The sequence below is a fragment of the Pholcus phalangioides genome, unplaced genomic scaffold (assembly GCF_987345545.1).
Source record: "Pholcus phalangioides strain wild (caught in Gottingen) unplaced genomic scaffold, Ppha-v1.0 ptg000024l_1, whole genome shotgun sequence".
Lineage (NCBI taxonomy): Eukaryota > Metazoa > Arthropoda > Arachnida > Araneae > Pholcidae > Pholcus > Pholcus phalangioides.
The window spans coordinates 7,477,153-7,489,925 of NW_028301616.1; the positions used below are offsets into that span (position 1 = coordinate 7,477,153).

Consider the following 12,773-nt stretch of genomic DNA (forward strand, 5'->3'; position numbering starts at 1 on the left):
TCATAAGATCAAAAATTCTTGTTTAGGTGTCCTATATCGCCTGAGGAATTTAGAATCATCCTGTACAACCACAAAACTTCCCCCCCCCCCTACAAGACAATCATTTGTTTTTTAACGTGAAAAGATATGAAAGTATTAAAAACAATTCCTTTGTGCACGCTGTTTTAAACAATAAAACTGTTCATTTTCAATGCTTTATGAAGGTTGTTAGCTCAAAATGTCTCTGGACTATATTCCCTATGCCCCTCCCCCTCCTCGAGGAGCTTTTGTGAAGCGGAAAAAAACACTCTGCCCTAGATGATAACAGTTCTTCAATCATCTCCACATCAAACGAAAACAAATTATTCCGTGATCAAAAACAATAAAATAAAAACTATTTAATTGCGGACGCATCGATAAGGCTCTCAACTACTTCAAACCAGGCCTACCCTCCACTTGGTCAAATTTGTAATCTCGGGGCCCTCAACATGGAAACAAACACGCGCCACATCATTCGGGAACTTGTTGAACCATAAACCGTCCTTCGAATTTATTTTAAAATTCTTTTTCCGCAGCCGGAAGTCTCAGTCCAATCGACATTGATGTTCAACTTGATAAAACACGGCAAATAGAGGGGGGGAGAAAAAACAAAAAGAGAACAAGGCAACGCACACACAACAATAAAAAGCGAGGTCGGTTATAGACGGCGCTCGCGTCGACACCGAAAATAATTGGGCAAAGAAAAACTTTCCATGAATCGTAATAACGTGTTGTTATGACGCAACATCATTCAGACATGCTTTACTCGAGCGAGTAAGAATCACGGTTGCGTCGCGTCGAGAGAGCAAAAATCATGTGGACACTCGTTCTTTAGACAGATAAGGGGGAGTTTTTGTGACACTATGGCCGAAGACAAAATCGCTCTCAAGCAGACTCTTGGACTCGTCAACGGTGTAGGACTCATCGTGGGAGTCATAATCGGTTCGGGGATTTTCGTCTCGCCACGTGGTGTGCTGCAGGAATCTGGATCGATCGGTTTGGCACTGATCGTGTGGATCGTTTGTGGACTGCTGTGTACCGTAGGCGCCCTGTGTTACGCCGAGCTCGGGACATGCATCGTGAAGTCCGGTGGAGATTACGCCTACATCTCGAAGGCGTTCGGCCCATTGCCGGCTTTCCTGTTCCTGTGGGTCACCATGGTGGTCATAGTGTCCGGTGGGAACGCGATCTCCTCTCTGACTTTCGCTAATTACATCTTGGAGCCTTTCTACCAAGGATGTCTGCCTCCGTCGAATGCCGTAAGGCTCATCGCTGCTTCCGTGCTATGTAAGTACTTTCTCCTATTAAAAGTATCCAACTACGTTCGAGAGCACTTTACTATAAAATTATACTGAATTAATAACATTTTTTTGATAGAAAGTATCCCAAAGTGGGGAAAACAATAAATTTTAGACTAACCATTTCATTTTTTTTTAAATTGTAAACAAATACATACACATTACACGAATACTGGACAAAAACACACGAAAAGACACACATGTAACGAATATACACTGTGGCCCCAAGGGACACTAATTCCTTCCTGGAAGCCAAAAAGACATTGTACTACATTTTTATTTTTCATCACAAAGTTTATCGTTCGGTAAATATATACTTGTCTGATGGCTTTCTATGAAAAGTCATTTTTATGTCAAATTTTAAGAAAAATTCATGCAATATGGGAAACACGATTGCAAAAAAAAATGCTATGAATGAAATGTTTCGTTATTTTCGCAGTACATTTAGCTAGTGGTGGTGCCGATTTTGAACTAAAAGTATTGCATGATCACGAGTTTCATTCAAATCTGAGTGTACGTGTGAATTTTTTTTTTTAATTTCATTCTACGTATCATCAAGGGCGTACCCATGATCTGAATTAAAGGGGGCAACTCGCGATACTAAATTGTTAAGCCTGTGCTGTGTGCCAATTATTACACTTTAATTTCCCTTCTGGGGGGGGGGGGCAGCTGCCCCTCGCAGGGTACGCCCATGCGTATCATGTTTAAAAAAACACTGATTTTTCTTTTGCCTTCCTTGGTATGTCAAGGTACCACAGTACGGCTTTCGCACTGTATACCCTCCCTATCCGCATTTGCACCACAACACTGATTATACTCTATAAAGGTTTTATTAAAGTTATTTTAGAAATGCAAGCATAAGGTTATTGGTTACATTTGAGCAAATGCAACCAATAACTTTATTGGTTGCATTACCACATGTATTGGCCTATGGCCATGATTACGCTATAAAAGTTCTTCTAATGCAACCAATAACTTTATTGGTTGCATTAAAAGAACTTTTATAGCGTAATCATGGCCATAGGCCAATACATGTGGTAGCCCCCTTAGATCTTGATTCCAAACCTTAAAAATTTATAGCAGGATATCATTAAAATTTCGTAATGAATACATTGAATAAATTTTTAGAAATCCTGTCACAAATTCAAATAAAACGTGCAAAATATCGTTCTTCGTAAAACATGTTCAAAGTTTTTATTCACGAATTATACTTGTATGTGCAACACTAAAGTGGACGTAACTTCAGTTCTGAGCGTCATATAAAGAAAACAAGGCCCTGGTTCAGTATCACAACAAATAGGCTTTCATGAAAAATACAAAAATGAAAATCGATATTTTCTTCCAAAATGACGTTTTTAACGTAGTCGGATTCCTTAATCATCGATTTCATGTTGAATTGCGGACATGCCTTGTAAATTAATCTTAATGAGAGGAATCGCTAAAGCTAAGCTCGTGAAGTTTTCGGCATGTTGGTAATGACTATTTTTTTATGGGCCGTATGAAATAGCTGGTTTATTTCTATCTTGGGGAATGTGGTGTAGAACCTGAATAATTTCACCGAGTGCAGGGCCGCCCTTCAGACGTTAGTTCCGGTGCTAGGACGACAGCTGGGCCAGCTGCGTATTAATTTTTGCGGCCCCCTTAGCCCCGATTTCATATTCATATATTCTGTGGGAGAGAAGGATCGGCATACGTGAATTCCTAAACTAGTACAAAATCTAGGAATGCAAAAAAATATGCACACATATATAAAATTCACAACTTACCTATTATTTACCATTGTCCTTTTTTTTTGGGAATATTGTTTTCATTTCTAATTAAGCAGTGGAGTTTTTAGTTTTGAGTGTTCTACCTAAATTTTGAACGGATTACTACTCGCCACCGTACATACACATTCCTTTACAGGATTTCTAACAATGTCGTGATGTGTGTGTACGCGTTGTGAACTTAACGTGGTTTGTTTTAAAGCTTACATGTAGTGTGCTGCCATCTGCCATCAATTTTTCCAATTGTGAGTGAAGTGTAATGGGTGAATAAATACATGGTGGGCAAAAAGTCCGTAGAAACTTTAAAAATTCATAAAAACTGGAAAATATCCGAAATAAAATACGTACACTCATATACATAATTTTCCTTCTCTTCATAGACCTACCTGAGCTCGTCTGTATTCCCAGAATCAGCCCGCAGGCGCTGGGAATGGGGGGGAAAACTTGGATTCTGGTCTAAATAAAATACTGTTTGCAGGGTAAGAATCGTTAGGTCACGGGAATTCTTTTAAGACAGGAAAAAATTACAAAAAAACAGCTGATAGGTGGCGCTGACGTACACAACTCAAAGATACGCAAATAGCGAACAGAATGCATCCAAATCGTTTATTACAGCAGTATACAAATACAATGTGTGTATGTTTCCACATCACCATAGGTTCACGTAAAACAACTTCAACAAAGCTTTATCCTTCGCACTCAGCATGCTTGTTCACATACACGGTTTACAACGGTGAACTGGTTGTGGATGAGGAGCGCAGGTTCTTATAACCATCTCATTTGCATATTTCCACCGGAGTTGCTTGTACCAGCACCATCTATCGGCTGTTTTTCGAGTTTTTTCCCCCTGTCAAAAAATTCCCGTGACCTGGTGATGCTAACCGGTCTTTTTTCCGGTTTTTATGAATTTTTAGTCTTTTTTTTTCAGACTTTTTGCCCACTTTGTACCGTTGTAGGCGTGTTGCTTACTTTGGCGAGAATTTTTAACGGAAGGATCTCGGCTTGCATTTACGTCTCGAAGTTGGGAACCACTTGAATTAAATTGCTATAAGCGATGAAAAATCAATAAAATATTCTAAAATTTTAAATAAATGATTAACTAATTAATAATTTTGATTTAGTAATTTTTTCCCAAATAGTTTTTCTTCCATATTTCATTCATGTTATCATTTTCATGTAACTTTTTTGTTTCAAAAAAAAAAGCTACATAATAAGAGTTTTTAGCATACATTGGGTCAAATGTGAATTAACAACAAAAATAAGTAATGAATGAAACTTTTGAACTGAAAATAATTTAAATTGAAAATAAATAATTGAAAAACAAATTGAAATTGGGAACTAATGTAAGAAATTATTGAGAACTAATTAAAATTCCGAACCAATGAATCGAAAATGGGAAAAATTATTGATAGATAATTTCAACACCTATTAAAATTCAGAAGAAATGAAAAATAATTCCAGCATCCATGAGAATTTAGAATAGGAATTAAAAGAGATAATTCCAGAACTGACGAGGGTTCAAAAATTAAAGGAAAAAATACTATTAAATGAAAGAAGTACATCTAGGATCGTTGAAAATTCAGAACTCTTATGAAACTTGAACATTGAAAGACCGGACAGCACCCCGCTTCCCATCTGAAGGAGATATCGAAGCGTTCCCGGAGTGTGGCTGCTTGGGATAGAGTGGGGTCCCGGCGGGACGGACCCTGTGGCTTGCGAGTCGGGGGATGTTCGCCGGGCCCGGATGTCGGGAGAGTTCTTCCAGAATGGCCCAGCCACAAGGTAATCCACTTATATCCCGCAAGGGACAGAGCGGGGGCCATGTTTGGTGTTATAGCCAATGTTCGGACACCCAGGTGTTTTAGCTCATTCTAGGTGCACATTCCTGTTCCATAAAGTATCCTACATCTTAATTCTCCTGGGCAATTAGGAGAATTTCATCATTCCCGAAGCTACATCGGCTGGCTAGCTGGATTATGGGTGGCATTGATTCACCCCGTTTACATGTTAAGTGTTTATTGTTTCTCCAATAAAGTTCGCCATTCAACGCCATATTAGTTTCGTGAATTTCGAGTACCCCTACGTGGCAGCAAGTTGTAGCCTCTCCCTGGTATCAGCTTTACTAGTCAGGAAGGCTGACATTCATCCTGCTTCTTCCGTAGTCCACCCTTCTTTTCGTGCAGCAAATATAGGTTAGGATCTAAAAATTGAATCAAATTTCGAATGCGCGAGAGATTCATCGGACTTTTTAGTATTCTTCTCTTGAATGCCGTCATCTGACTTTGTGACATATGACCAAAATGAAACGCTGATGTGTGTGTGGACATTGGCAGACGTAGTGCCATAGCGAGCCCGTGAAAGAAACTATAATTTCTGCTATAACATGTGCCTCGCGTTTCGGGAAAGGGGGGCGCCGCACTTAAAGCAATAATTACTATTACTGTAAGTGCCCGGTGCGACGCCACCTGTCGCACACCCCTAGGGCAGCTCTGACCCTAGAGTCGTACAAAACAAGGTTGGACGAATAACAAAAAATTTACATGCCCCGTCGGGAATGTAACTTAAAATAACAGATGCCCGAATGAATATTTTACATGCCCGAAAAATATCACTGGATGTAGTTTGAAAAAATTAAAAAAACAATTTGTTTGAATGAAAATATCGAAATGGCATAGTTCCTTTTTTTTAATTGGAATTTTCGAAGACAATTCAAAAGGAAAATGTGGTCACTAAATAAAAACCTAAATTCAGTCAAACGGCTAATTACAATTTTCCTCGCTAAGACGTCGCCAAGACCGATGAAATTAAGTGAACGTATCCATGAACCGGTATAGATGGGAGAAATAATTTCCGAACTGGCGAAAAACAAATATTGGGAGGAAAATTTCTTATATAACGTTCGGAATTATTCATATAATTTCATATTTACATCACTTTGTCTTCGCCGGGACTCGAATCCAGGCCCTCTTGCATTCCGGGCAAGCATGCTACCAACTACACCACTGGACACAACCAGACCCTGCTTTCCTTATTTTACGCACTGTGGAGTGAGGCGTTTCTTCGATTTCTTTCCGCGATCACCTCGCCAGAAAATATCTGTTGCCTTGATGTATTGGGCTGAGAAAAGGGCCCTCTGTCTCTACCGTCCCACCTGAGGGAGGGTGGACATTTGCTGAAGTTAAGAGAATCACGCACTTAAGCACCTCGTGCCACAGTGCGTGAAATAAGAAAAGCAGGGTTGTGTCTCCAGTGGTGTAGATGGTAGCACTCTTGCCCGGTTTTGCAAGAAGGGCCTGGGATCGAGTCCCGGTGGGGACCAGATGATTTTTCTTTCCGAGTCCACCTCACAGCGTAAAATCCAGAGAATATCTATTTCCTTCAGTTTTGCCTCTATTCAGGTGACAGAAAGGAATCCTGGTTTAACATGGTTTCTCGTATTTTTAATAGCTAGCGTATGCTATTTTACTGGCGAACAGTTGATCCTACCTGAAGGTATACTTCCATTAGAAAAAGTGTCAAAATAACGTCTCGCACTCAGATAGGTCATTTATGTTGCAAGGGGTTGTATAGTTACTAAAAGTTTTTAAAAAAATGAACTTTTTATACAGTCCCCGTGTGCCCGAAAACCCGGTTGAAACAAATAATTTCGAAAAAGTTGCCTAGTCTCTTCCGATGCCAACAAAAAAAATTCCATGTTTCTAAGTGCAACATTAAGATATTCGAAAAATGGAGGGAAATTGGGAAAACAACAGCATTAAATGCGGGAAACCCCATTTTACTCCAATTTAACGGTGTTTTTTTTCCCCCCAACTTTCCTCTATTTTTCGAATTCGAATGTCTCAGTAAATATTGCACTTAGAAACGTGGAATTTTTTTAGTCGGAATCGGGAAAAAGACACAGGGCAATATTTTTCTAACTGGGGTTTTTTTTGGGCACGCGGAGACTGTATAAAAAGTTTTATTTATTATTATGTTTTTAATAACTATGCAACACATGAATAATGTATCTGAGTACTACACGTTATTTGGATATTTTTTCTAATTGGAAATATGCCTTTAGAATCAACGGTTAGCCAGTAAAATGTCATACGCCCTGTAACCTATGCACCCTGTATAGTGTTCATTGAGGCTGAGGCATACGCAGGTGGGGAGGGAGAGGAGCATGTGATCACGTGATTAAAATACAAAAGCTTTCTGGGCCAGTTTTGAAACTCTCAAAGTTTGTGGGCCCTTGGCACGTGCTTGTCTTTGCCCATGCGAGGAACTGGCCCTGGGGTTAAAACGAAGCTGAATCACTTCAGGGGCCGTTATATTTTTTCGGATGTTTATAACCTTAAAAAAACTTCTCCTATTCCAACTTTATCTTCGTGTAAAAGCTGAATAATTTCCTGGAGGGGAATCTAAAAAGCAGAATTGTTGTGTGGGAGTTACTGTGATTCTTTTTAGGGGGCGCAGTAGCCCACAGGTCGATAAGATACTCGCCTGAAGTATACCAAATGATGTTTAGAGGTGTTGAGTTCCATACCTGGTTCGTCCTTGTCGGAAACGTCCCTGACACGGGTACAACATAAACGCTGACATGACCACATAAAAAGATTGCTACCCCAGGAAGTCCCGCGTCGAGGGGTTAGCGCACCAAACTCTCTTGATGAGTATTAGAAACAAAAGGCTGCCGTTCGGCAATAAATTGTAGGGCCCAATCTAAATTGCCCTCGTGTGTGGAGAAAGTGACCGTGATGCGACAAAAATAATCAATGATTACTGTGATTTTTTTTTTTTTTTTTTTTTTTGAGGGGGTGTATAAAAGCTGTTTTATATACCCAAGACCTGTGGCGAGCCACGAGGCCTCGATTTTTCTCGGGCTCCATAAATTGTAAAAATAAAAAAAAATTGATCCTACTGTGTAGAGCCCTGTCAGAAGGGTGGCCTTGTGCCTGCCCATGGGCCGTGTCTATAATAGAGATTAAAAAAATATTGCTGTCAGTTACGAAACTGCTCAACTTTGATTTGGTTCTCAAAGATATTTCAATGATTTTGAGGCACTGAATCCGAATCTGGCATTGATTTTGTCTCGGTTCGGTTCTAATTTTTTTAGATAAAGTGAAAGTTAAATTTCAGTGCCAGAGTACATAAGTACAGTATATGTAGATCACATTCAAAGGGTGTGAAATGTAAATCACAATAATAAAATCAAACTTAATATCAGTAATTAAAGAAAATTGTGTGATGATCAGCTGACCAATGAGGATCAGTGGGTGGCTGATCATGATATGAATATATAATAATATTGTCGACGCACGCTCAGTGCCGTCTTAACGGGCACCCGGTACCTCAAGAGAAGAGGAGCCTCAGAAAAACGAGTAGTTGTTGAATTTTTCGAAAATTTGGAAGTTAGGGGCTTCAGAAAAATCACTTGGTCCGGGGGCCCCATGATACTCTTAAGACGGCCCTATGACGAGCCTCTTCGTCCCACCGAAAACGGACGTTATATCGAAAGTAAAACATAATTATAATAGTCCTTCTATGAAAACGTTTGGGATCTATCCAACCGGTCGTTATAACGAGCGTCGACTGTATATTCAATAGAATTATATATTAATAGAATTCAGCAAAACCAACACCAGTTTTCAAATCAGCAGCCCCCGGTATGCCCTAAAACCGTTGAAATTTCTTCGAAACATGAAATAAAAAAAAGGAAAAAAATGCTGTTGAGAGCAGTCATTAACGCGTGTTCGTGGCGCCATCTGCAAGTGTATTTTCCTACTAATATCCAAATCCTATTTATGTAATGTAGTGCCATCTGTGATAAATTTTAGAACATTTTCTCTATTGTTTAAAACCCAATGCTATTACTATTCCTTCTTAATGAATTGAGCTCGGTCTTCAAATAAAATCTTTTAATGGAAGCTGTCAATTATTTGGGGGAGGGGGTTGCCTTTTAACTTTTGGTCCTGGCTCACCATTTAATAAGATGAATCATCCTTATTCTGCCCAGAAAAAATGTTTCTCACTATTTCTCTTCTATTTAAATACTATGGAGTGGAATTACCTGGTCTATATGGGTGCAATCCGGGGGGCGGGAACTAGGCAGTGCCGCCTTAACACGTTGGCTCACCCAGTCACGGCCCCCACATGGGTGGGGCTGACAGGGCTCCAGTGACTCTCATTATTTTTTGCTTTTTCACGCTATAAATTAACTATGGAGGGGCCCAGGGGACCTGATCAGGATGTGGGGGCCATGGATCCAGGCACGGCCCGGGGGCCTCACAAAAATGAGAACTGGTTGGCATTTCCAAGAATTTTCACTTCAAAAAATCACTTGGCCCGGGGCCTAGGCGATTTTTCTTTTGTGGGAATTTATAGGCCTACATACATGGTGGGCTTAACTTGAAATATGAATTCAAAATTTTCTTTTAAATAACCAAATGGAATAAGTTACGTTTTTCAAATAATACATAGATGACAGCACATGCACTGAAATATGTTCATCTGAATGGTTATTTTATCCGTTAGATGACGCTGAATCTTGAAGAAAAATAATGGCGCAGAATTCGAGACTTTCTTCACTAGACGACTTTCTTACGTAGAATACATCAAACTACGCCCCTCTTGTATATGCCTTTGCTTATTATAAAACTGAATCGAACGTTGTACAGTAATAGGGCGTCATCGAGAATAATCGACGTGCCGCGAGAATAATCTGGGGGATTATGCAGGACTATCATCACCAAACAGTGTCACCCACTGATAAGCGATGCCACCCGACCGAACTACCAAGAGATCTGGCAGACGCGCGAAAAATATTCAGCAGTCGCTATAAGTAGGTCTCAGATTTTTATGACCTAAAGATGAAATAATAGAAAAGCCTGAGACCAACTGATAAGTATAGGTTTTTTACTGTTTTGAATTGAAATGTATGGGGCTAAATATTAAAATACGGGACAAAAACGAGTCCCAGATAAAAATTGAAATAATCCCTATAAATGTACGCGACATCTGTCAAACTTCGCTTCTCTAGGGTTACTGGGCGTCCTCATTTATGGATGTTATTTTAATCCACTTTTTGTCTTCATTTTCAGTGTTACGGATTTTGTTCCCTTTTTTTCCTTCCAGAAGAAAAATGCGTCTTGAAATAATTTGTTCTTCAGTTTAGTCGATTTTTCCCGCACACATATTCACACTCTTTGAGGAGACCCAGGGCCTATACTTAGCCTCATAAGCGGAGATAGACTTGGAAGTCTGGGGGCGGGGGGCACGATGATGTCAATTCATATACAAGTATATATAGATCAGTGGACTCCACCTTTGACGCTGCGGGGGGGGGGAACAATGCCCCTACGCCCCCCCCCCTCGTATTCTCCGCCCATGCTTAGCCTACAACTTGCGCCACCACACCCTCAGAAAACTGTCATATAAAGAAAATATCAAATGTGCCTTTTGTTGTAAAACAATCGTCCCTGTGCTAAACAAAAAATTTTGATGTAGAGCCGCCATCTGTTGTGGAAATACGCAAGTGATGTTGCCAAGAGTGTGCGTGCACATGTCCTAATTTGTCCTGGGTCTCCTACGTCCAGGGGTTTCGGGTTATAGGAGATCCGGGGTACCAAGGGGATTCGTGGGGACGCATTCACATTTCCGGCACAACTCAATCGGTAGTAAATTGCCTATGGGGCGATAGATGGGACTTGTGCTCGGTTTGAATGAATGTCCTCATTTGTAAATTTTGGAATTCTGTGATCCTACGTCAGAAGCCTATGACCATAGGGTGACCATACGTCCCGTATTTTCCGGGACAGTCCCGGTATTTTTTCTGTATTTTTGACCGTCCCGACTTTTTGGCAAAAGTGTCCCGGTTTTTCCCGTATTTTAAACGAAGTCGAAAGTACGATTGAAATTAATTTTCAACTCATAAATTATATTGTGATAACTACAACTATAAATGAGAATATTAATCTCCCACATTTGTCTTGGAGAACGTTTTGTTTTTCGTGGAATTCATTTTAATCCACTGCAATTTGCAGTAATACTTCATTTCCCGCCATTGTGATTTTTCCGTAATTTCGATAATATTTGGCAACTTTGTTCTGATTTGGCGCCATTTTTGGCGATAATTGGCTATGTCCCGTATTTGGAATCCCAATTTTCCATATTTCTCTCGAGGAAATATGGTCACCTGACTATGAAATAACTAATAGCAGTTCTCTGTTTTGATTGGTAAACCAAGGTTTTTTTGTGAGTATTGTGGCACCATCTCTTAGACGTGAATGGAAAGTTAATAATGTATCACGAGTGCACACGTCTTCATTTGAAGTGTCCAGATGTGGTAACCCTTATCGAAGATCGAAAAAAAAAATAGAAATAGCAGTTGTATTTTAATTTTTGTTTAAAACTGATGTTTTTCAGTATAGTGACGCCATCTGTTATGAGCAGAGGTAAATGAATCATTACAAAGAGATAATGAGCGTTTTTCCGGATAACGGTTAACCCTAAGCTACTTGCGATACCTAAAATACACATCAGAATTCTTTTTTTTTCATACTTTCTACCATCACGAGAAATGGCATGTCGCAGTCCGGATGTTGAAATTTTTAAATCACGCCGTGTCAGGCACGTCCGTTGGAATAGCCACGCAATGCATCCGGTGGTGAATGTTCCACGTATTCTGGAATATATTCGCTGTTGACACGCAACGCGTTTTTGAAGTTGCCTCAGAGCACCACACCGATTCTCTGGAAACGCGTTGCGATGCTCTTTCCGGTTGTCGAGCGGAATTATTGCAGACAAATGAGTGGATCGTCACTATGTTTCCTTAAGGGAATCGCGAATCAGCAAAGACACTGCGATAGTCTTCCGCCATCCTGCATAATCCGGGGGGATGTCCGGGTTGAGTCGGTGATTCAAGCATTTTGTGTACACTTGGTGTGCCCGTAACAAAAATCGTCTTAAAAAAAAAACCTGGCAAAAAAATATTTGGGCATTGGTTTTAATGATGTGGATGTGCTGGGAGAGGGGCGACTTTTAATATAGGTTTCGCTATGGATCGTCCCGTATTTTACGGGACTCACATGTCCTATATTATTTGGCTCTTCGGAGGGGTGATCATCCCTGTCAACCCAGTTTTAGATCCGTGCTTGGGCAATCAAATGAAGTGGAGGCAGACATTTTCAGCCTCGAATAGCGTGGAAGCAGACATCTTCAATTGAGAATAGAGGGGGGGGGGCAGACATTTTCAGCCATAAATAAAGTGGAGGCAGACATCTTCACCTGCGAATGAAGCGTAGTCAGACATCTCAGCTTCGAACAGAGTCGAGGTAAACGTCTTCAGCTGCGAAGAAAGCAAGTTAGGCATCAGCAACGGATGGACCGGAGGCAAGTATGACTGTAGGGTGATGTGTCGCTTGGGGCGAATCATGTGGGTTCTTCGGATCGTCCCCGTATTTTCTGACAAATTTTCCCACATTATTCAGCTCTTGGTAGGTGCGGTCGCCCCCTCCCTCTGGTAGTTGAAGCCTGCTGCTGCTGCAGATTTCTCTCTGGCATGACGCGTTTGCGTAGCTTTCAAAGTAAGTATTCTCTTTGAGGCCTAACCTAGAATCAAGAGTTTAACGGTTCCTAGGGGTTTATAATGATTTTGAAAGGAGGAATCGAAAAAAGGTGTGTGTGTGTTATGGTTCCAAAGTCCAAACTGTTC

The 12,773-nt window shown here is 40.5% G+C and overlaps 1 protein-coding gene across 1 annotated transcript in view; it reads left to right on the forward strand.

The window, feature by feature from the left end:
* Positions 1-405: 405 nt before the first annotated feature.
* The window catches only part of LOC149068653 (large neutral amino acids transporter small subunit 2-like), a 51,051-nt gene continuing 38,683 nt past the window's right edge, over positions 406-12,773 (forward strand). The window contains exon 1 of the mRNA XM_089251309.1: positions 406-1,305. Coding sequence (XP_089107435.1) covers positions 882-1,305 — 424 coding nt within the window. The 5' untranslated portion in view covers positions 406-881. The remainder of the gene's footprint in view (positions 1,306-12,773) is intronic.